Raw genomic sequence first — 22,659 nt, 5'->3', positions numbered from 1 at the left:
TCCTTCTGGGTAGCCTCCAATCTGATGGCATGAACATCGATTGTTCAAACTTCTGGTAATGCCCCCCCCCCCCTTCATCATTCCCCATTTCCATTTCCCTTTCTCACCTGAGTACCTTATCTGCCCATCACCTCCTTCTGGTGCTCCTTCCCCTTTCCTTCCCTTCTGCGTTCTTCTGTCCTCTTCTATCAGTTTCTCCTTTCTCCTGCCCTTTATCTCTTTCACCAGTCAACTTCCCAGCTCATTACTTCACTCCTCCCCCTCCACCGGTTCACCGATCATTCACTACCTTGTATTTCGTCTCCCCTCAGCCTTCCTCCTAACTCTGACCTCATTTTTTTTTTCTCCAATCTTGACGAAGGGTCTCAGCCTGAAACGTCGACTACTTACTCTTTTCCATAGACGTTGCTTGGCCTGCTGAATTCCTGCAGCATTTTGTGTGTGTTGCTTGGATTTGCTGCATCTGCAGATTTTCTGTTGTGCTGATGCAGCTTCCTTTTCTAATAGTATGATATATAAAGCAATTACAGGATTTCTGTTTTCCCGTTGCCAGTACATTCACCCAGCAGATGCTGTTAAACTGGATCAGGCTGAGCTTGTGGTTATTGATGAAGCAGCTGCAATCCCGCTTCCATTGGTGAAGAAACTGATGGGGCCTTATCTTGTTTTTATGGCGTCCACTATAAATGGGTATGTGATTGTTTTCTTGCCGAAAGCCATATGATAGCAGTATTTTCTCAAACGTTTATGCAAGCTGACTTGAAATTCACCCATAAATCCGAGAATCCGGTTGGGAGAAGCACCGGCTGTGACAATATCTGTCTGTTAGTTTGAAACAAATGTGCAGGGGAATTATAATTTGCTATCACTTACCCTTTGAAAACGTGGTAATTATAAGATTTGTGTCCCATAGCTTTAGTTGTTTAATACAGATCGTTAATCAGAAAAAAAAACAAGTGAAATAATTTCAGATATTAGACATGCATTTGCATTAACGTTGTTAAGAGTTTTAAAGTTCTAGCTGATGTTTCCTGTGGAGAGAATATTCTGATATAATGGCAAATGTGGTGTTATGTAAAATACATTGGAAGGTGCATGATAAATGGCTGAACTTCAAAAGTTCAAAAGTACGTTTAATTTCAAAGTATGTATACTATATACACCCTTGAGATTTGTCTCCTTACCATATAATCATATAACCATATAACGATTACAGCACCGAAACAGGCCATCTCAGCCCTTCTAGTCCGTGCCGAACTCTTACTCTCACCTAGTCCCATCGACCTGCACTCAGCCCATAACCCTCCATTCCTTTCCTGTCCATATAGCTGTCCAATTGAACTTTAAACGACAACATCGAACCTGCCTCAACCACTTCTGCTGGAAGCTCGTTCCACACAGCTACCACTCTCTGAGTAAAGAAGTTCCCCCTCGTGTTACCCCTAAATTTTTGCCCTTTAACTCTCAACTCATGTCCTCTTGTTTGAATCTCCCCCACTCTCAATGGAAAAAGCCTATCCACGTCAACTCTATCTATCCCCCTCATAATTTTAAATACCTCTATCAAATCCCCCCTCAACCTTCTACATTCCAAAGAATAAAGCCCCAGCTTGTTCAACCTTTCTCTATAACTTCGGTGATGAAACCCAGGTAACATTCTGGTAAACCTTCTCTGTACTCTATTTTGTTGACATCTTTCCTATAATCCGATGACCAAAACTGTACACAATACTCCAAATTTGGCCTCACCAGTGCCTTGTACAATTTCAACATTACATTCCAACTCCTATACTCAATGCTCTGATTTATAAAGGCCAGCATACCAAAAGCTTTCTTCACCACCCTATCCACATGAGAGTCCACCTTCAGGGAACTATGCACCATTATTCCTAGATCCCTCTGTTCTTCTGCATTCTTCAATGCCCTACCATTTACCATGTATGTCCTATTTTGATTAGTTCTACCAAAATGTAGCACCTCACATTTATCAGCATTAAACTCCATCTGCCATCTTTCAGCCCACTCTTCTAACTGGCCTAATTCTCTCTGCAAGCTTTGAAAACCTACTTCAATGTCCACAACTCCACCTATCTTAGTATCATCTGCATACTTACTCATCCAATTTACCACTCCATCATCCAGATCATTAATGTACATAACAAACAACATTGGACCCAGTACAGATCCCTGAGGCACACCTCTAGTCACTGGCCTCCAATCTGACAAACAATTATCCACCACTACTTCTCTGGCGTCTCCCATCAGGCAGCCTTAAGACAAAGAAACCCAATAGAACCCATTTGAAAAAAAAGACTGTCAAACATCCAATGTGCAGGATAGAAAAAAACAAATCAAGCAGACAACTGAAGTTCACAAAAGTGACTCTACAACCTGAAGCTAGTCATCACTGCAGCTGATGCATTATCCCGTTAGTTGCAGAAGCCTCAGTTCAGTGCAGGGGCAAGTAAACCCCGCATTGCAGCTAGCTGAACAAGCCTGTCCTTTGTCTCCAGTCCAGTACCCTGATGTTTTTAATCTAGCCCGGCATTTAAATCATTCCTAGCCCTCAGATTATTCCTTGCTCTCAGGCCTTGAAGTTTCCATGGCTTATTTTGAACTTTTGCTTGTACGTGAGCAATTCATTTTCTATAGTGCTGTGTAACCAAGTTCTGTTTAGGTCTTTACCTGTTGTATGTAATGAAATTGGAACATGTTGTTAACAGTGAGGTGTCAATACATTTGCTAATGTAGTTACTGAGTACTTAATTTTGTTTTATTTACTAGATGTCAAAGCTAGAGTTTAGGACAGTGGTTTAGGTGTGTCGGCATTTCATTGCCCTGTGAAGAGAACTTGGTGGCAGCTAGCTAAAAACTACTATAAAATATATCAAGTTTTCATGATGTTATAACCATTCTAAAACTATTAAAATTAATTGAAATCATTGAAATTTAGTATTAAATCATTTAGAAAAATGCTTTAAGACTCAGTTTAATTAAATCAGAAAACATACAGTACTGAGAAAAAGTTTTGGGTATACACAATGCCTATAAAAAGTATTCACCCCCTCCCCTTAGAAGTTTTCATGTTTTATTGTTTTACAGCATTGAATCACAATGGATTTAATTTAGCTTTTTTTGATACAGATCAACAGAAAGTGTTTTGTGTCAAAGTGAAAACAAATTTCTGCAAAGTGATCTAAATTAATTACAAATATAAAACAAAATAATTGCATATGCATTCACTCCCTTGAAGTCAGTATTCGGTAAGTGCACGATTGGCAGCAATTACAGCCTTGAGTCTGTATAGGTATGTTTCATATCAGCTTTGCTCATTTGAACATCGCAATTTTACCCATTCTTCTTTACAAAACTGCTCAAGCTCTGTGAGATTGCAAGGGGATTGTGAGTAAACAGCCCTTTTGAAGTCCTGCCAGAAATTCTCAATTTGATCCAGGACTAGACTTAGCCACTCCAGGACATTAACTTTGTTGTTTTTGAGCCATTCCGTGTAGCTTCAGGTCATTGTCTTGCTGGAAAACAAACCTTCTCCTAAGGCACAGTTCTCTTGCAGACTGCATCAGGTTTTCCTCCAAGATTTCCTTGTATTTTTCTGCATTCGTTTTACGCTCTACCTTCATAAGCCTTTCAGGGCCTGCTGCAGTGAAGCATCCCCACAGCTTGATGCTGCCACCACGTACTTCACAATAGGGATGTTCTGTTTTGATGATGTGCGGTGTTTGGCTTCCTTAACCCTTTTTTGGCATCAATATCCACCCATCTTCAGGTATGAAGGCACAGGGCGTTCACTGTCTTTGAAACTGATACAAGAATTGCGACAGCAAAATGATCAGACCAAGGTCAGCAACACTGCAGAGAATAAAGCTACTTCCACTGCCAAACTCAGCTCAGGTATCAATATTACCTTTTCTCATATTATAGTTTCTTTATTCAGTTTGGTCAGGAATCAAGCAAGCTTGCTCATGTAGAAGGACATCCTAATCTTTATGACTATATCAGTCCCATGCATGAATAGTTGGGACAATATTTTTTTCATATTGTGTATTTTCAGGCTTTCTGGTAGATTTTCTGAAAGCATATATTTTAGCTGATTTCAGATTTTTGGTTCCTTTAGCTACCTGATAGGATGACGTGTTCTCTGTCTGCCAGCTTATTTCCCCTTTTAGTCTCCTTTTGTTTTCAGAAGGAAATTCTTTGGTACCATAATAGATTAATTTTCTTGCACTATCCATAGAATTGAAATATTTTGGGAAAAAGATGTTGACAGGGAAATTCAATAATCTCTTTATTGTTTGCTTGTGGTTGTTGCACCATTTGCTGCCCTCATTTGAAAATTTGAATTCAAGTTATGCATTGGCAGACATAAAACAAAATGTGCCCCCTTTGTTGAATTTCATAAATTCCTGTCTAGGACCAGAATGTACCAAGGCTTTTACTCCATTGTCTGCATATCATAAAAGGTGATAATGATGATGACATACCTTGGTAAAGAATATTGTTAGATTTATATTTAAAAAAAACAATGAAAGAAAGATTTTTTTGGAATTAATAACATACAAGAAAACCATACAACATTTAGTGTTTCTCCCTGCTAGGAAAAAGCTTCTCAGCTTTTTTTCCCACTTCCTGGCCCTTAACCTTGTATACCACTGCATTTCATGGATAAATCAATAAAGATTGCTGTTTCTGCCTGCTTTCAGATAAAGTATTCCAGGCCCACAACAACCTCTTATGTGGAAATAAAATCTCTCAACTTCTAGTCTTTTGATCAATTACTTTTAAGTTTGGTTATTGATATTCATATTAAGGGAAATTCCTTCCTTCCTTTACATCTCATAATTTATGTACGTAACTTAGTAGTTCTCATTAGTATTCCATCTCTAATGTCTTTACTTATTGGCAGTGAGGTCCCTACATGAGGTTTCTTTAAATGAGGCGATTCGATATGCCCCTGGAGACCCCGTGGAGAAGTGGCTGAATGATTTGCTCTGCTTGAACTGCCTGAATGTCTCCCGAATCATGTCAGGCTGCCCACTTCCAGAGAAATGTGATCTGTATCCTTCAGATAATTTCAGTTTACCTTGAATAATTTTATAGCTGTAAATGCTGAAGAATGTGGTTGGTTAGAATAACCAGAATGTTAATCAAATCTGGATTCTTCTTCTCTGTAGTTGGTAACAGCATCTTCTATGTTTGCTCTATTTTCTACACTCTGATCTCATCCCTTCTCTGCACTCCCAGAAACCCATGCTTGCTTTCCACTTTTACATTTAAAAGTTCATGCTCTAACAACATAGCGTCACTACATGCGTCTTCCACTTTTCTTTCAGTATTGCAGCGGAGCTGTTCCCTCCTAAAGGCACGGATAATTTTTTCCATCTATCAGCGCCCATTCCCTTTCCATTCATTGTTCTATGCAACTGCAGTAGTTCTTTCTCGCTCTGGGGTATTTCCTGTAAACCATTTCCCTGCTGTATTTCCAAATTTTATATTTTACTCAATATCAGAATGTTGTCTTCTCTTCGTTAGACATACAGTTGTAGATTGGGTGATTGTGCAAAATGTCTGTCTCAAAACTGAACTCCAAATATCCATTTCTCTTTCAGCTCAGTTCTGTGTTTTACTTCCTCTCTGACGTCTCTTTGTTAGCATCCAACACTTCTACAAAACTCAAGGGACAGTACTTCATCTAATATGGTACATTATAGCTTACTGCATTTAACGTTAAGCAACTTTAATTGATTGGAATTTGGTGCATTTTCATTTTGTGTTTCCAACATCAGAGAAGTATTTTGCTTTTACACCTCTAGCATGACCTTCGTTCCCTATTACAGTTATTCCTCTATGGTTTCTCCTGTTTCCTGCCTTGCTATAAACCTCATCTATTTGTTCTTTTCTCTTCTCTACTTCACTCTGCATCTTCACGTTTGCTTTAACTTCTAATTATTTACTGTTCTGATGAAAGGTTGTCAATCTGAAACTTTAGCTGTGCCTGTCTTCACAGAGTTGGTCTGGTCAGCTGAATGTTTAGAAGACTTATAACATGGAAGCCATTCAGTCCATTATATTCGCATCAGTTCTAAAGAAGTCACTGAGTTTAATCCTACCTTCTAATACTCGGTCTGCAACTCTGTATTCCATGGCTTCTTACACATCCAAGTGCCATTTTAATGACTTCTGGGTCTTCAATCCTCCCAAGTACTGAGTTTCAGATCCATGCCACTTCTGAAAATTTACCCCCTCATCTTGGCTTGAATTCCAGTACCAAATGCTTTAAAACCCCCTGATTTTGAACTAATGTTAAGGGAAATGGATCCTTCTCATTTATTCTGGAAGACGACCTTTATTCATCAGTTAAATCTCCTCATAGTCATGGAAATTTATTCATTATTTATAAATACAGCTTTCCAATCATGACACCATTCTCATAATTTGTTCTCCTAGTGTTGACCAGAACTGTATGCAGTTGTTGAGCTATAGTCTAACTAGGTTATATACAGGTGTTTATATTCTAACTTGTTTTTATATTCTGTGCCTTGGCTAATAAAGGAAAACAGTGCATTTGTCCTTTTAACTACCTGTTGACGACTCACTTTATCTATAAGGATCATTCCAGAGTGCCTGTGGTTGCTTCACTCAATATTCTTCCTTTTGAATTTTGTTAATAAGTTTCAAACTTCACATTATTACTTTAATCTGTAATCTACTTTTTAAATTCATTAAAAATGACTGAATCTGAGTTCCATTTACCTGCAAGGAGGATGAGAAAACCACGTGTGCCATTTTTTAATGTATTATTTCTCATCCTTTCAATCTCAAAATATTGGTTTAGTAAAGATGTGACTATTCAAATATATATGACAATTATATGTGTTTGGTAAGGACAAAAAAATGTCCCAAACCTGGACTGTTTTTGAGTCTGGTATAGGACTGCTGGTTATCACTTAAAGGTATTTTTGCAAAAGCTGTGCAGTTTTATGGTTTTTGCCTGAATTATAATTATATCAATAATTATAAATTATATCAATAATTTCTTACTCATGTAAGAGCTTGTGGGAAGTACTTTAAGTAATAGCACTTCAAAATTGACAAACTGAAATTTTTGCTTAATATTGACCTTGCTTTGTGCCTTGCCTTGGTTCTCTTCAATACACATTTTGGAGTGGGGGCAAGGGTGTGCCTAACAAAAGCAAAATTGCTGTTCATTTATGCCACTGAACTTCAAAGAGTTCCTTTTGCTTGTACAGCTCCAGCATGACCTTTTATTCTCGTATCATCTCTCCTCTTCACTACCTTTCCACAAACCTTCCTTTCTTTTTTTTTTAACAGAGTGGTAGTTTGCTGAGGTTTTTAGCTTCCTGGGATATCTCTGTAGTCTGAACACTAAGAACTTGATATATTTAGGCGGTCACTGAGATGGCCTTTACTGAGAATAAGGCAGTTATTTTGATCATATACTTTATTATCTTAACTCATGTTAAAGCTACTATGTGAACAGAGACACACTATTCTGTTACCACAAAGCATCTGAAGCCTTCTTGCAGCGATTGATGTCTCTGTATGTGGCATCCCATTATAAGGTAAAATAATTCATTTACAACCTGATATTGATAATTGCTGACAGCACTTTTTCTGAAAATGAATAAACTTTTAAATGGCTATAACTTGATATAAATTTAGTATTTTCAAAAGTTAAGTTGAAATATCAGTGTTTTAAATAAGTACATTCTCTAAGCATACTGGGGATAATTCTTCGGAATATTCATCTGGATTTATTAATTCACTTTGTAGAATTTGTTTGCTTAAATTCTCTTCTGTGATATCTCCACAGAACACTCCTAATGACCTCCAATTACTTTCTGATGCTCCAGCTCACCATCTTTTCTGCCTGCTGCCCCCAGTGCAGCCTACTCAAAATTCATTGCCAGAAGTGCTTGCTGTCATTCAGGTAATGTGTGTGCCAGGTCACTTGGCCACGCTTAAACATTAATAACACTGCGGTACGGACTGTTCAGTTGTCTTGTGTTTAGATGGCTTATCCCGTTCAAACCCTCGTATACTGTACAAGCTCACTTACATTGGAGTTTATATGGAGAATTCATAGAAGAGAGGAACGCAAGGTTTGAGTAATTATAAAAGGGATGTGGAGCTTAGAATTTTGTGTTAAACATTGAAGCAGAGTAGGCCTTTTGAACTTTCTCAACTATATGAGGGGATCACATCTGATCATGCATTTTAAGACTACTTCTCAATCCTAATCCCAATCCCAATCTCAAACCCAATCTCCATATTGTTTGTTTCACTGAGCAACCAAAATTTCTTATTTACCCTGTAGTATACACATTCACTTAGCTTTCACAGTCCCCTAAAATAGTGAATTCCAAAAGAGTATATGGATAATAATCAACATATGAGTGAAAGTCAGCCTGGTATAGCATTGGAATGTTTTGTTTAAAGCTGATTTGAAAATGCATTCTTGTTTATTTACAGTTGGAGGTCTTTGTCCTGGAAAATTAGCTAGCTGACATGCTTGGTACTGGTCGGTAGTAAAGAGATGCGTTAGCTAGGTTTGCTTTCTGGCCGAGTGTCTGATTTCCTTGTGTCTTGATGTGAGTAACAATGTGTATGAGTTAGAGATGTGATAGGGATTCGGGTGGACTTGTCATCACAAGATAACTAACATACTGTTTACTTTTTTCAAGTCTATTCAGCTGATGTTGGACTTGAAGAATGTAAAGGTAAAGTTCCTCTGTGTAGTTAATAGAGCCACTGCCCCTCAGTGCTGGTGACCCAGGTTTAATCCTGACCTCCATCGCTGTCTTTCAGTTCTTCCCGTGATTGGATAGGATGCATCTCAGGGTATTGAAGAAATGGTGGAAGTTATAGTGTTTCTGATAATTCATCAAAATTTGATGGACTCTAGACTTGTCCCAGTGGATAGGATGACAGTAAATGTAATGTCACTGATTAAGAAGGATGTAGTCAAAAAGCAGATAATTATAGGCCAGTTGGCTTAACATCTGTAGTCAGGAAAATGCCTGAAGCGATCACATTGGAAGGAATGAGGTTCATTCTTCAGCTTCCGTCTGAATTAAGTTCAATTCCTCTAACATCATTTGTAATTCAAAACTATTTAAGACACAGCATGGATTCGAGAAGGGCTGGACTTGTTTGACAAATTCACAAGCGTTCTTTGATATAATATTGTATAGAGGATTGGTGGCAGACAGTTGGGATAAATGGGTGTTTCCCTGTTTGGCAATGAGTGGGGAGTAGAGTGCTGCAAGGATGTACCTGTTCACAATATATATATTAACGATTTGGAAGAGGGGACTGAATGTAACATATATCTAAGTTTGCTGATGACACAAAATTGAATAGAAAAGCAAATTCTCTGGAGGATGAGGAGAGTCTGCAGGGAAGTTATGCTGCAACTGCACAAGGTTCTGGTGAAGAGCTGTTGGAGTACTCTGTGCAGTTTTTGGTCTCCTTACTTGAGGGAAGATGTCCTGGCTTTGGAGGTGGTACAAGTGGGGTTCACCAGGTTGTTTCTGGAGATGAGGGGTTAGCCAATGAGGAATGATTGAGTTGCTTAGAATTATATTCAATGGATTTCAGAAAATGAGAGGGGATCTTATAGAAACGTATAAAATTATGAAAGGGATAGATAGATAGAGCCAGGAAAATTGTTTCCATTGGTAAGTGAGACTAGAACTAGGGAACATAGCCTCAGTATTCAGTGGAGTAGAGTTTGAACAAAATGGAAGAGAAACTGCTTTTCCCAAAGAGTAATGAATCAGTGGAATTCTCTGTCCAGGGAACAGTGGAAGCTAATTCAATAAATGTATCTAGGACACAAATTTTTGCATAGCAGGCAAATTAAGGGCTATGGGGAAAAGGCAGGTACTGGAGCCATCCATGGCCAGATCAGCCACAATCTGATTGAATGGCGGAGCAGGTTCAACAGGCCAGATGGCAGACTCCTACTCCTATTTCTTATGTTCTTATGCATGGATTTCCTCTGGCTACTCTGGTTTCCTCGCACGTCCTGGAGTTTGGTGGCTTGGTGGGTTATTGGGCTATTGTGAATTGCTCTGGTGTGTTGGTGAGTGCTGGAATTTGAGAGGGGTTATTGGGTGGCACAGACTCAGTGAGTTGAAGACCCTGCTTTCATTCTGTATTACACTGTTAATAGGTGTTAAGTTCAAAGTAAAATTTATTATCAGAGTACATACATGTCACCACATATGACCCTGAGATTCTTTTTCTGCAGTCATACTTAGTAAATCTATAGAGTAACTGTAGACAGGATCAATGAATAACAAACTATATAAGTGCAGATAATTAACAATAAATAACGGGCATGAAGTAACAAGATAAAAGAATCCTTAAATGAGTGTATTTATCCCCTTTTGTTCAAGAGCCTGATGGTTGAGGGGTAGTAACTGTTCTTGAACCTGGTGGTAAGAGTCCTGAGGGACTTGTACCTTCTACCTGATGGCAGCAGCGAGAAAAGAGCATGGCCTGGGTGGTGAGGATCTTTAATAATGGATGTTGCTTTCCTATGACAATGTTTCATGTAGATGTGTTTGATGGTTGGGAAGGCATTATCCGTGATGTACTCGGCCGAATACGGTACACTACCTTTTGTAGGATTTCCTGCTTAAAAGCATTGGTGTTCCCATACCAGGCTGTAATGCAGCTAGTCAGCATACTTTCCACCACACATCTATAGAAGTTTGCTAAAGTTTTTGATGATGTGCTGAATCTCCGCAGCCTCCTGAGGAAGTCGAGGCACTGTCGTACTTTCTTCGCGGACAGGTCCTCTGAGATTGTGATACCCAGGAATTTAGCTACTGACCCTTTCCACCTCTGATCCTCTGATGATTACTGGCTCATGGACCTCTAGTTTCCCTTTCCTGAGTTACAATCAGTTCCTTGGTCTATTGACATTCATTGAGAGGCTGTTGTTACACCACTCAGCCAAGTTTTCAATCTCTCTTGTGTGTGTTGATTCATCACCACCTTTGATACAGCTCACAAGAGTGGTGTCGTCAGCAAACTTGTACATGGTGTTGGAGCTGTACTTTGCCACACAGTCTCAGGTGTGAAGCGAGTAGATGGGGCTAAGTAAACATCCCTGTGGTGATCCTGTGCCGCTGGAGATTGTAGAGGAGGTGCTTTTGCCAATCCAGACTGACTGGGGACTATAAGTGAGGAAATCCAGGATCTAATTGCACAAGAGGGTATAAAGGCCCAGGTCTTGGAGTTTACTGGTTAATTTTGAGGGGACAATGGTGTTAAATGCTGAGCTGCAATCAATAAAGAGCATCCTGATGTATGCATTTTTGTTGTCCAGATGTTATTGTGAGCATTAAAGTTCTTTGCTACTTAAACAATGATACTGGTCTGTATAGTTAATGTGGGAAGTAATTCAGTACCAAAATGGCCCCTCCATCTGTATAGTTATGATAGAGACACACAGTGTGGAAGCAGGCCCTTCCTTCTGCCTTCTGAGTTCATGCCACTATCAACCACACATTTACACAAATTACAGTTCATTTTCTCCATGTTCCTGACAACTCCTCTCAGATTCTCGTACTTACCTAGCCATTAGGGGAGTTTCATCGTGGCCAGTTAACTAATTTGGCTGTTTGGAAATGTGGGAGGAAAGTGGGTTACCTGGGGAGGATGTGCAAACTCTTTACAGATAGTACTCTGGTATTCCTCCTTCCCTTTCTCCCATAGTCCACTCTCCTCTCCTATTGGATTCCTTCTTCAGCACTTCACCTTTTCCACCTATCACCTACCAGCTTCTCCTTTCACCCCCCTTCCAAAACTCACCTACCCTCCCCCTCACATGGCTTCACCTCTCACCTTCTATTTTGTACTCCTTCCCCTCCCCCCACCTTTTTATTCTGGTGTCCTCTTACTTTCTTCTAGTCCCGAAGAAGGGTCTTCGCCCAAAACATTGACTCTTGGTTCCATTTCATAGATGCTGCCTGACCTGCTGAGTTTCTCCAGCATTTTGTGTGTGTTATTCTTGATATCATGAACAATGTTTCAGATCCCTTATCTAAAAATCTTACTGATGAACTCAGATAGGAATTTGTCGTACTTTTACTTGTTCTTGCTAGGTGGCCCTTGAGGGAGAAATCTCCAGTCAGTCTGTAATGAACAGCCTGTCTCGTGGGAAGAAAGCATTTGGAGATCTCATCCCTTGGACAGTGTCAGAGCAGGTAAGATACCACACAGACATTGGACATTATCGATAATGTTTTACATATCAGCAGTGCTTAAGTATTTCAGCAAAAGACTTAATACAAGTTGTAAGTTTTATCTTATGAATGTCTAGATGTATAGCTATATCAATATTGATGTGCTTAAACCTCTGCATAATCCCATTGGTTACAAATGGAAATTTTCTGGAGCTTTAGGTAGAATTTCATTTTCATCCTTTAGAACATAGACCATAGAACAGTACAGCACAGGAATGGGCCCTCAGCCCAGAATGTTGTGCTGAAGCAAATAAATTAATAATCAAATGGCTATCTAATCTAATCCCATATGCCAAACAATGTCCATATCTCTCCATTTTCCTCACAATCTTGTACCTATCTAAATAGCTTTTAAAAGTTCATAATGTATCTGCCTCTCTCACCACCCCAGGCAGTGCATTCCAGGCACACAACACCCTACTGTATGTAAAAAGAAAACTTGCCCCTCGCATCTCTTTTGAACTTGTCCCTCTCACCTTAAATGCATGCCCTCTGGTATTAGACATTTCAACCCTGTGAAAAAGATACTATCTGTGTACCCTATGTCTACCTCTATAATCCTCTATCGGATCTCCCCCCTCCCCCATCCTCTGCCACTCCAGAGAAAACAACACAAGTTTTTCCAACCTCTCATTATAGCACATGCTCTCTAATCCAGGCAGCATCCTGGTAAACCTCTTCTGCACCTTCTCCAGAGTCTTGACATCCTTTCTATGCAGGGGCGACCATACAGTACTTTAGATGTGGCCTAACTAGAATTTTATCACAGATGAAGATCAGACCACATTTTATGTGAAATTACTGCAGAAAACCAGGTAATTGCAAAGGGTTCATAATTTTTTTCTTGCAACTGTATCTACATTTTCATCTAGGTCATTTATATACATCACAAACAGCAGAGGTCCCAGTACAGGTCCCTGCAGAACACTGCTAATTACAAGCCTCCAGCTACAATAAGTTTCTTCGACCACCACCTTTGCTGTGCTCTGTGAGCCAGTGACATTTATTTGGTCAAATGGATGTGCTAAGGGGTATTTTTGAGTTCATCTTCCCTAATTCTTCCTCTTGAGTTGGGGTGTTGTTAGCCGCACACTTAATTGATATGGGAATATGATTTCCACTAGAAGAGACTGTTTTGCTTATGGTATAAAGAGGGATTTCAGTGTTGTTTCACTGGATCATCTTCCTGCAACTTCCTCAAACCAATATAAGTATGGGATGGAGCATCTCTTACTAACATTATGGATGTCTTAGTAACCTGTACCCTTTTTGTTAACAGTTTCAGGATCCTGACTTTGGAAGCTTGTCAGGAGGACGTATCGTCAGAATTGCAGTGCATCCAGATTACCAAGGGGTAATAAAGACTTTTTTTTCTGAATTTAGTATGAAGTATTGCACTTCCATTTACTTGGCTGTGCATTAGTCTCAAAGTCTGCCACTTATGGTAAATGACTGTTGAATGGTATGAGAAACATGTTTTTTTGTGTGTTTTGGTATCATACTGAAGTCTTAGTTGAAGATTTCAGTTAAAGCAATGACTTTTGGAATTTGAGTTGGGAATGTCGCTTTTTATATCATATGCTGATGTGGTATGGTGTATACAGGCTTATGAGTTTACATTGTGTAAATGAATGATTTTTATTAAAAAAGATTTATATTTCCTACTTGTATCATAAGTACAGACATCAGTGTTTTCATAGCTCCCAGTTACAGTTTTGTCTCACTTGTTAGAGATATTTTCCGGAACAATCTTTTTATTGCACGTGTGTGGGCTGCATTAAAGTTACCCAATGGCTGCAAAATGTTTCAGCTTGGTGTATCATTCATTCATGTAATAAAGCCGTATAGCCAAAGTAAACTTAATGTATGTAAGCAAATTAGGGGCATCCGTCCTTAGCCCAACCTTCCATTGCCTTAACAGGAATAGAGTACTACCCAACGAGCCTCTGGGCCCAGTACATTATTTTCTTCACTTTCCGACATCTTCAATGGCTTCCTACCACCAAACACATCTTTACCTCCCCGCCCCCCCAACTCTCCGAGGGAATTGATCCCTCTGTGATTCCCTTGTCCATTTGTCCCTCCCTACTGATCTCTTTCCTGGAACGTATCGGTACGAGGGCACTTGCCCATTCACCACCTCCTTCACCACCACTGAGTGCCCCAAACAGTGATTCCTTGTGTGGTAACACTTCACCTGTGAGAGTGTTGGGTTTATCTGCTGCATCCAATGCTCTTGGCGCAGCCTCCTCTACATCAGTGAGACCCATTGTAGGTTGAAGGACTGCTTTGCCAAGCACCTTTACTCCGCCCACAAGCAGGATCTTCTGGCTGCCAACCATTTTAAGTCCAATCCCCTTTCTCATTCCAACATGTTAGTCCATGACCTCCTCCACTGCCAAAATGACACACTCTCAGGTTGGAGGAGCAATACCTCATATTCTGCCTGGATAGCCTCCAACCTGACTGCGTGAGCATTGATTTCTTAACTTCCTTTAGTTTCCCTCCCCTCCCTGTTCTCTCTTCTTCCATTTCCTATTTTGGTCTTCTTAACATGCCTACCACCCCTCTCTGGTGTCTCTCCTTCCCTTTTTCCCATGGTACATTCCCATCTCTTATCAGATTCCTCCTTCAACCCTTGAACCTTTCCATTTATCAGCTCCCAGTTTCTCACTTCACCCCCCCACCCATGCACCTAACTTCCTCCTCACCTGGCTTTGTCTATCACCTTCTAGCTTGTACTCTTTCCCCTCCCCCACCTTATTCTGGCTTCTTTCCCCTTTCTTTCTAGTCCTGATGAAGTGTCTCGCCTAAAATTTCAACTCTTCCTTTTGCAGCACACTTTCCAGCATCTGCAGATTGTCTTGTGTTTGTGATTTTTTTTCCTTTCCATAGATGCTGCCTGACCTGCTGAGTTCCTCCAGCATTTTGAGTGTGTTACTCTGGATTTCCAGCATCTGCAAAATCTCTTGTGTTCATAAATAAATGAGAGGTTTGTTCTTTGCAGTCAAGCTTTTGAGAACTAAGATGAGTGTTCAAAACAAGTTTGAGAGAAAAATGTCAGCAGATTATTTTTAAAATTTTTGATACTAATATCACAATTGTAGACTTTTTTATTGTGTTCAATAATCAAAATTATTTCTGTAATGCTTTTTCTATGATCTTATGGCCAGATGGGATATGGAAGCCGAGCTGTTGAGTTGCTACAAATGTATTATGAAGGAAAATTTCCTTGTCTGGAAGAGCAAGAGGGCCATAAGTCCACCGAAATAACCACTGTCAGCAGTGAGGTATGGAAGGATAGATAGTTTTGAATTGCAAATGATATTAAAGGAACTTATTCAGAAGCTTAAGACTGTACCCCATACAACTGAGTTGTCGTAATCAAAAATTTATTTGAACATTTATAAAATAGCCAATGCAGTGTATTGTCACTGGACTGTAATTATTTCAGAAGCACTTTAACCATTAAAATATTTTCTATAATATAATTATGCATTTGAATTTCAGATTGAATCTTTTGCTCATTTTCTTTCAATTCTCATGCTTGTACATCTTCCTGTTGGGGTACAAATCTGATTTTCCTAGAAGTGAAGATTACTTTTACTGCAGCAGAAAGATTTATGTTCAACTGCAGCAATAATTTTGGCATCACGATAGGAGTTAGTTGACTTGGCACTTCAGTAAATGATATTTCAATGTTTTATAGACACAAAATTGGGAAAGAGTGAGACAGATTAAATTTATCTCACTGTGCTGAAAACCTGTTGCAATATTTATTACCTTTGGCTGACAGTTGAATATTTTTTAAACAAATACAGATGTATAATATAATTGTAGGTTATTGTTTTTTACCTTGGAACATTTTATATATTCTGTTAATGACTGTTACCTAAAAGAAGAAGGTAAAGCACTTAGTGAAATGAATGCTGAATAGGAAGCAAAAATTTTGGAGAAATGTTAGAAATATTTTTATGGTAGTAATAAACTTTGTAAAGGAGGTAATGAAAGAAGACAATTTTGGAAGAAAATTCAAGATCTGAAATTACTGGGTGTCAATCACCAGGGTGGTTGAGGGATCGGTTGTAATCTGGAATCTGAGAAACTAATAACTGGAATGGAGAGATTCCAAATTTGATCAATATTGCTAAACTGCAGCATCTTTTCTCTACTGTACGGTGCTATCATGCGTCTATACAGCATGATACCTATGATAGTTATTCTTAATCCATCTTCCTGTTAGGATAAATTGTTTGTTGCTGTTGAAAGCAGTGCACATATATATAGCTAAGTCTTTTGCACAGTACTATATATGTCAACGTGGAGCAAAAAGTGAGTTTGTAAATCCGACCGGAGAAAAGGATATTAGGAATGATGAGAGGGTTCTGCTGGGGGTGGGGCGTGGGACAGGTGGTAGAGGAGCAGTGTAGGGGGTGGCACGGGTGCAGTCACACCCAGCCCTGAATCACGAGGCAAGGTCATTTGATTCCAAACAATTGGTTTATAGATCATTACCGAATGTCTCTCTGGTGTTTCCCATTCCTTCACCTCTCCCTTCCACTCTTCCCAACCACAATTCCCCTCTCTTTGCTCCCTTCCCACTCTCAGAGTACAATAGAGACCCATATCAGGTTTGTCATCACTCACACTTGATTTTTTTTCGCGGTAGCAGAGCATTGCAATACATAAAGTTATTACAATACTGTACAAAAGTCTTAGGCACCCTAGCTATATATATATGGCCCAGGACTTTTCCACATTATTATTCTTCAAGTGAAAATATATTAATCCCACAACAAATTGTTAATGTAGTAACCTTGAAGCTACAGTGATTCTGATTTATATTGTATTTAAAATCCTTCTGCAATAGGCTATAAGCTTACTGGAAGAGACCTTGACTCCGCGCAGAGACTTGCCACCATTACTGCTGAAGCTTAGTGAACGGCCAGCAGAGAAGCTCGACTATGTGGGAGTATCGTATGGACTCACATCACAGCTGCTGAAGTAAGTTAGAGTGTTTGTTTAATTTCCGCAGCAGATGTTTTAAAGTATTTTGTTCTTGCCAACTTCTGTCTGCTTCATGTATTCCTTTCAATAATTATATATTTGATTATTTTTAAGAACTTTAAATGTTTCCCTTCCTGTTTGACTGCCAACATAAACTAATAGTTATGTATTTTACAAAAATAAGATGCTTCAACATTAAGTTTTCAAAAAAGAACCTCAGTAAATCTGTTCTGAAATTAATAACATTCAAAGGAAAACTGAACAGACAAAAATTAATCTCTATGGATTTTGGATATAAATCCTTGATCAGAATTGGATTGAAATATTAACTTCTCTTCTCTTCAATGTGCTGATTGAGCAACTGTAAAGTTCCAGTATTTGCTATTTTGTTTTGATTTTTTTAGTTTTCCTACTGGAGAATTTACTTTGTAACTTATTGATTGCTGCTTGTTAATTACCTTATGATGTTCTAAATATAAACTGAGAAGTACCTTAAATGTCGTTTTCTCATTCTAAAACACTAGGCCTTTGAATAAGATAATAACTAAAGTTGGATAGAAAAACACTGCAGAAATGATAGAAATGTGTCTGTTCTTGTCAAAGAGGGACGTTTGTTAGGATGAGGGACGGTTTTGGAGCCCGAACTGAATTTAGCCAATTTAAATGCCAAGTCATCTAGAAGAACCTTTTTTATTCCATTAAGCCTTAATTTATGTATTTTCTATCGGCAGAACACTGCTTTGATGTGACAGTCATTCAGGTGACTACACCACCCATACAATAGCAGGTGTTTCAAACTCAGTAATCCAGAACTTCAATGCAGGTCCTCCAGCAAATAAAATAAGTAGAAATCTTGATCTACTCAAAGGTGTACATATTGACTTGGATCTAGAGTAATGGAAAGAGTCCTATTAAATTGTTGGCACCCGATTGCTGTTTGGCGATTATTTTCCTGGTACACCACTTCGTACCCTATTGTGATGGTTCAGTGGTAGATATTGACAGGTGAAATTTGCATGGCGATACCCTCAACTTTACAGTCGTTGCTTGAATTTTCTTTGATTTTGATAAATTTCTGAACAAAGACTGCTTCTCATCAAATCAAAAGATTGGCTGATAAATTAATGGCATTGCAATTAGCCGCAGTATTGGCATTACCCTGATTAAACAGTGGTGCGAGACCATTTTGGTTGGATGTAAAAGTGTGCTGTGGTATTGAACCAGCTGGTAAATTATGGCCATGAATTATGGAGATTTAAAGCTATATTCAGTGTGCCTGTTCATCAGCAAAGCAGCACTTGCTAGTAATATGCTCATTATTTTAAGTTCCATCAGCACTGTTCAACTTTAGATTTCATTACAGCTTTGGTCTGAACATGGAGCACAGTTGGAAATCTAATGTAATAAGTGCAGTATTTATACACTGTTCATCTCTCTGTAAGGATTTTAGGTTTTACCAACAGAGGCACCCCACCCCTCTGTCTACTCACCTGTTCTCTCGATGCAGTGTGTATCTTTGGATGTTAAACTCCCATCAATAATCTTCTTTCAGCCACAACTCAATGACAGCCCACAACGTCATACCTGCCAATCTCTCAGTGTGCTACAAGATCATTCTCCTGAATCTGTATTCTGCGTGCATTCAGCTATAACACCTTCAGTCCTGTATTTGACACCCTTTACTATTTTGCGCCCATATTACACTTCAACTCATCCCTCTGACTGCAATTTTGACTGATACTGTTCCCCCTAAGGTTCGCGTGAAACCTGTCCTTTTTGTGCAGGTCTTATCTTCCCCAGAAGAGAACTCAATGATCTGGAAATCTGAAAACCTGTCCCCTGCTCCACTTCCTCAGCCACTCATTCTTCTGTACTATCATCCCATTCCTGCCCTGACTAGCACGGGGTACTGGGTGTAATCCAGAGATTGCTACGTTGGAGGTCCTGTTCTGCAGCCTCTTCTCTAAGTCCTTATACTCACTGCGCGGGACCTCCTAGCTCTCTCTAACTATGCCATTGGTGCCAATGTGCACTACGACCTGTGGCTGCTGACCCTCCCTCTTGAGAATCTTATCCAGCCGCTCTGAGACACCCTGGACCCTAGCGTCTGGGATGCAGTGTTCCATCCTAGTGTCTTTTTCATGGCCACAGAATCTCTTGCCCATCCCCCTATCAAGTCTCCTATCACTACCGCTCTACCCTACTTTACCCTTCTTAGTTGAGTCTCAGTGCCATTGGCCTGTCTGCTGCTGTGCCCCGATGGTTCATCCCACAACAGTATCCAAAGAGGTATACTTGTTGCTGAGAGAATGGCCACAGGGGAATCTTGCACTGACTGCTTGTCCCCTTACTTCTAATGTTCATGGTCACCCATCTACTGTCTGAAGCCTGCACTCTGGGCGTGACCACCTCAGTAGAAGTGTCATCTCTGAGATTTTCAGCCTCCCAGACAATCCAGAGTACATATAGCTACAGCTGCAGTCAGTCAGGAGCTGCAGCTGGATGTACTTCCAGCAGATGTGGTAATGAGGTACCCTGAAATCCCACATCTCACAGGAGGAGCATGCCACTGCCTTAACTTCCATCCTGCCTACACATACCTATGGCTCTAACTTAAGGTTAAGCTCTACTATCAACTAAATAATCCCAGATGACTCGGCACCCTTAGCCTCTGCCTGCTGAGCCAAAGTATGGCCACTCTAACACTGGCACGCTCCACCTACACCTCATTTCTTTTATTGGCTTCTGCTAATTTAATAATAACCCAAGCGATCTTCTGCCCTGCAGACAATTCCTGTCAGGCCCCAGTCACTTTTTAAACCTGGTTGATAAAGTCCGTATGGAACTGTCTGCAACTCACCCCACGATCTCCTGCTATGCAGACTCCGATGAACTGTCCTAGGTCCAGCAGGCTGATGCAGTCACATTTCCATCCAAGTTGTTGTGCACCGTTCTGACTCTGGAAATAAACTGTTGTTCCTCCTCCTTGCTGGATCTAAATCCCTCAGCACCCTACCCAGCAGTGCTGTGGGAACAAGTGGTCACTGTCTTTCCAAAGGTAAGTAGGGTTGGGCAGAAAAAGCTGCTTTGTCAACTATAGTCATTTCTTTGTAAATTAATTTACACACAAATACTGTTAAAAGAAAAATACTAAGCTATGCTTTGGAAGAGGCTGAGAATTAATTAAGAAATTTATACTGAGTCATTTCTAGGTAAGGTATATCTAATACTTGATATATCTAATACTTTGTGCACTTCTATTTCAAGATTCTGGAAGCGAGCTGGATATGTTCCAGTCTATCTAAGACAGACACCCGTAAGTTATTTTAATGAGAATGTTATTACAATGTATATCACAAGGTTTCTTTGCTCCTCAGTGTTCTCTGTGGCCCTACTAGTCATGGTACATATCCCATCCTTATCAGGTACGTCACCTCACACTTACCAGGATTATATTCCATCTACCATAGCCCTGTGCCAGTTACCAACTGATACACAGGCCAAAGACCACCCTCCCTATTTTCAACACCACCACCAAATTTGTGTCCTACGCAGATTGATTTACTCTGCTCCCTGTATCAGTGTGGAAATTGTTAATAGGTAAACAAGTAACAAGACGTTCCAACATCGATCATTATGGTGCACCGTTGATCACAGGCTTCCATTTACAAAAACAAACTGCCACTGTCAGCCACTTTCTAATCCAGTTTTGCATCCCATTTGTGGTCTTGCCTTGGATATCATTGGATCTAATTTTTGCTTCAATATACGAGGGGTGATTGATAAGTTCATCACCTAAGGTAGAAGAAGTCAATTTTAGAAAACTAGCATATTTATTTTTCCTGCACTTACACACTTAGTCCAGCGGTCGTGGAGCATACGGATCCCTTCTTTGTAAAAGTCGGCGTCTTGAGCCTCCAGAGGTGGTCCACAGCAGGGGTGATTGATAAGTTCGTGGCCTAACGTAGGCGATAAGGGAAAAACTTAAAACTTTCTGCATTTTCACTCAGAGTTGAACTGCATGTGCATGTATCAAGAGCTGTATAATTCATCTCCTTCTACCGTAGGCCACGAACTTATCAATCACCCCTGCTGTGGACCACTTCTTCAAAGAAGGGATCCGTATGCTCCACGACCGCCGGACTCAGTGTGTACATGTAGGAGGGGACTATGTTGAAAAGTAAATGTGCTAGGTTTTCTAAAATTGACTCCTTCTACCTTAGGCCACAAACTTATCATTCACCCCCTGTATTTAGTTACCAATTCAAAATAACTCAGTTGAATCAAATCAGACAAGATCTTCCATCAACAAATTTGTAGTGACTATCTGTGTTCACTTTCTATTTATAATTAATCCTGTCCTTCATTTTTTTCCAATGATTTCACTACCAGATTATAGACTAACTGGCCTATAATTACCTGGAATAAGAAAGGAAAATGCTGCAAAAACTCAGCAGAACAGGCAGTGTCTGAAGTAGCCTATGTTTTGGGTTTGTGACCTTCAGTCAGAATTTTTATCTTTCCATAAATGCTACTTGGCCTGTACTTTTTTCTGCGGAGTTTTGGTTTTTACTTAGGTTTTCAACATAAGCAGTGAATTTGATTTTTCAGTAACAACTTGGCTTTTCCTTGCTGTCCTTCTTGAATAAAGGTAATTTTTACTGGATTAAAATTGGACATCAACGCTATCAGAATTAGGAATTACAAGTGTTCACTTTAACTGCCTTGAAGGAAGGAGAGAATCACGCACTGAATCCTATTATTTTTGAATCCTATTATTTGATAGCAAACTTTCTTGAAAATATCATTTGCTGTGCAATGATTTCTCTCACTTTTTCTGATTGAACTTGCTATATTCCAAAGCCACTTGCAATATTCAAAAGCAACTTGCAATTAAAGAGATTGAAGATGATATTTGTTGATATGGTAAAGACTATGAAGTTGTACACCCAACATAATGGATTTGCTTCAGCTAACTTGATTCATCAGTCAGATTAACGGTGAAATCAACCTGTAGATAATAGATTTGGTTTGGTTCAAATCCTCAAGCAATTTGTTGATAGTAATCTTTGAAATGGGCTGTGGTGGTGTATGTTATTAATAACACCAGTGTATAGTTACATTAATAACCGTGCTATCTCTTCGAGACATTTATAAAAATTAGTTTTTTCAGCAGCCAAGGTCTCAATTCATAAAACTTAATAAGCAATAAACAGGCTGCAATTGCATTAAAGTATCTTCCTTCATATTTTCTTAGAATTACCTTCAGTGAGGCAAAGATGTTCATAGTATAACTGTGGGCATGAGGGAAAGTAAAGTAAAAAGTAGAAGTGGGCCATTTAACCTTTGGATCCAT

The 22,659-nt window shown here is 39.5% G+C and overlaps 1 protein-coding gene across 2 annotated transcripts in view; it reads left to right on the top strand.

The window, feature by feature from the left end:
• The window catches only part of nat10 (N-acetyltransferase 10), a 62,391-nt gene that overhangs the window by 24,614 nt on the left and 15,118 nt on the right, over positions 1-22,659 (top strand). For both annotated transcript variants that reach the window (XM_063061804.1, XM_063061803.1), the window contains exons 12-21: positions 554-690; positions 3,785-3,909; positions 4,922-5,072; positions 7,502-7,598; positions 7,850-7,966; positions 12,156-12,257; positions 13,576-13,650; positions 15,470-15,586; positions 17,167-17,300; positions 20,571-20,619. In XM_063061804.1, coding sequence (XP_062917874.1) covers positions 554-690; positions 3,785-3,909; positions 4,922-5,072; positions 7,502-7,598; positions 7,850-7,966; positions 12,156-12,257; positions 13,576-13,650; positions 15,470-15,586; positions 17,167-17,300; positions 20,571-20,619 — 1,104 coding nt within the window. The remainder of the gene's footprint in view (positions 1-553; positions 691-3,784; positions 3,910-4,921; positions 5,073-7,501; positions 7,599-7,849; positions 7,967-12,155; positions 12,258-13,575; positions 13,651-15,469; positions 15,587-17,166; positions 17,301-20,570; positions 20,620-22,659) is intronic.

The sequence above is a fragment of the Mobula hypostoma genome, chromosome 11 (assembly GCF_963921235.1).
Source record: "Mobula hypostoma chromosome 11, sMobHyp1.1, whole genome shotgun sequence".
NCBI classification, from domain to species: Eukaryota; Metazoa; Chordata; class Chondrichthyes; order Myliobatiformes; family Myliobatidae; genus Mobula; species Mobula hypostoma.
The sequence above is the reverse complement of the archived record's forward strand: the minus strand, read 5'-3'. Positions and strand labels throughout refer to the sequence as shown.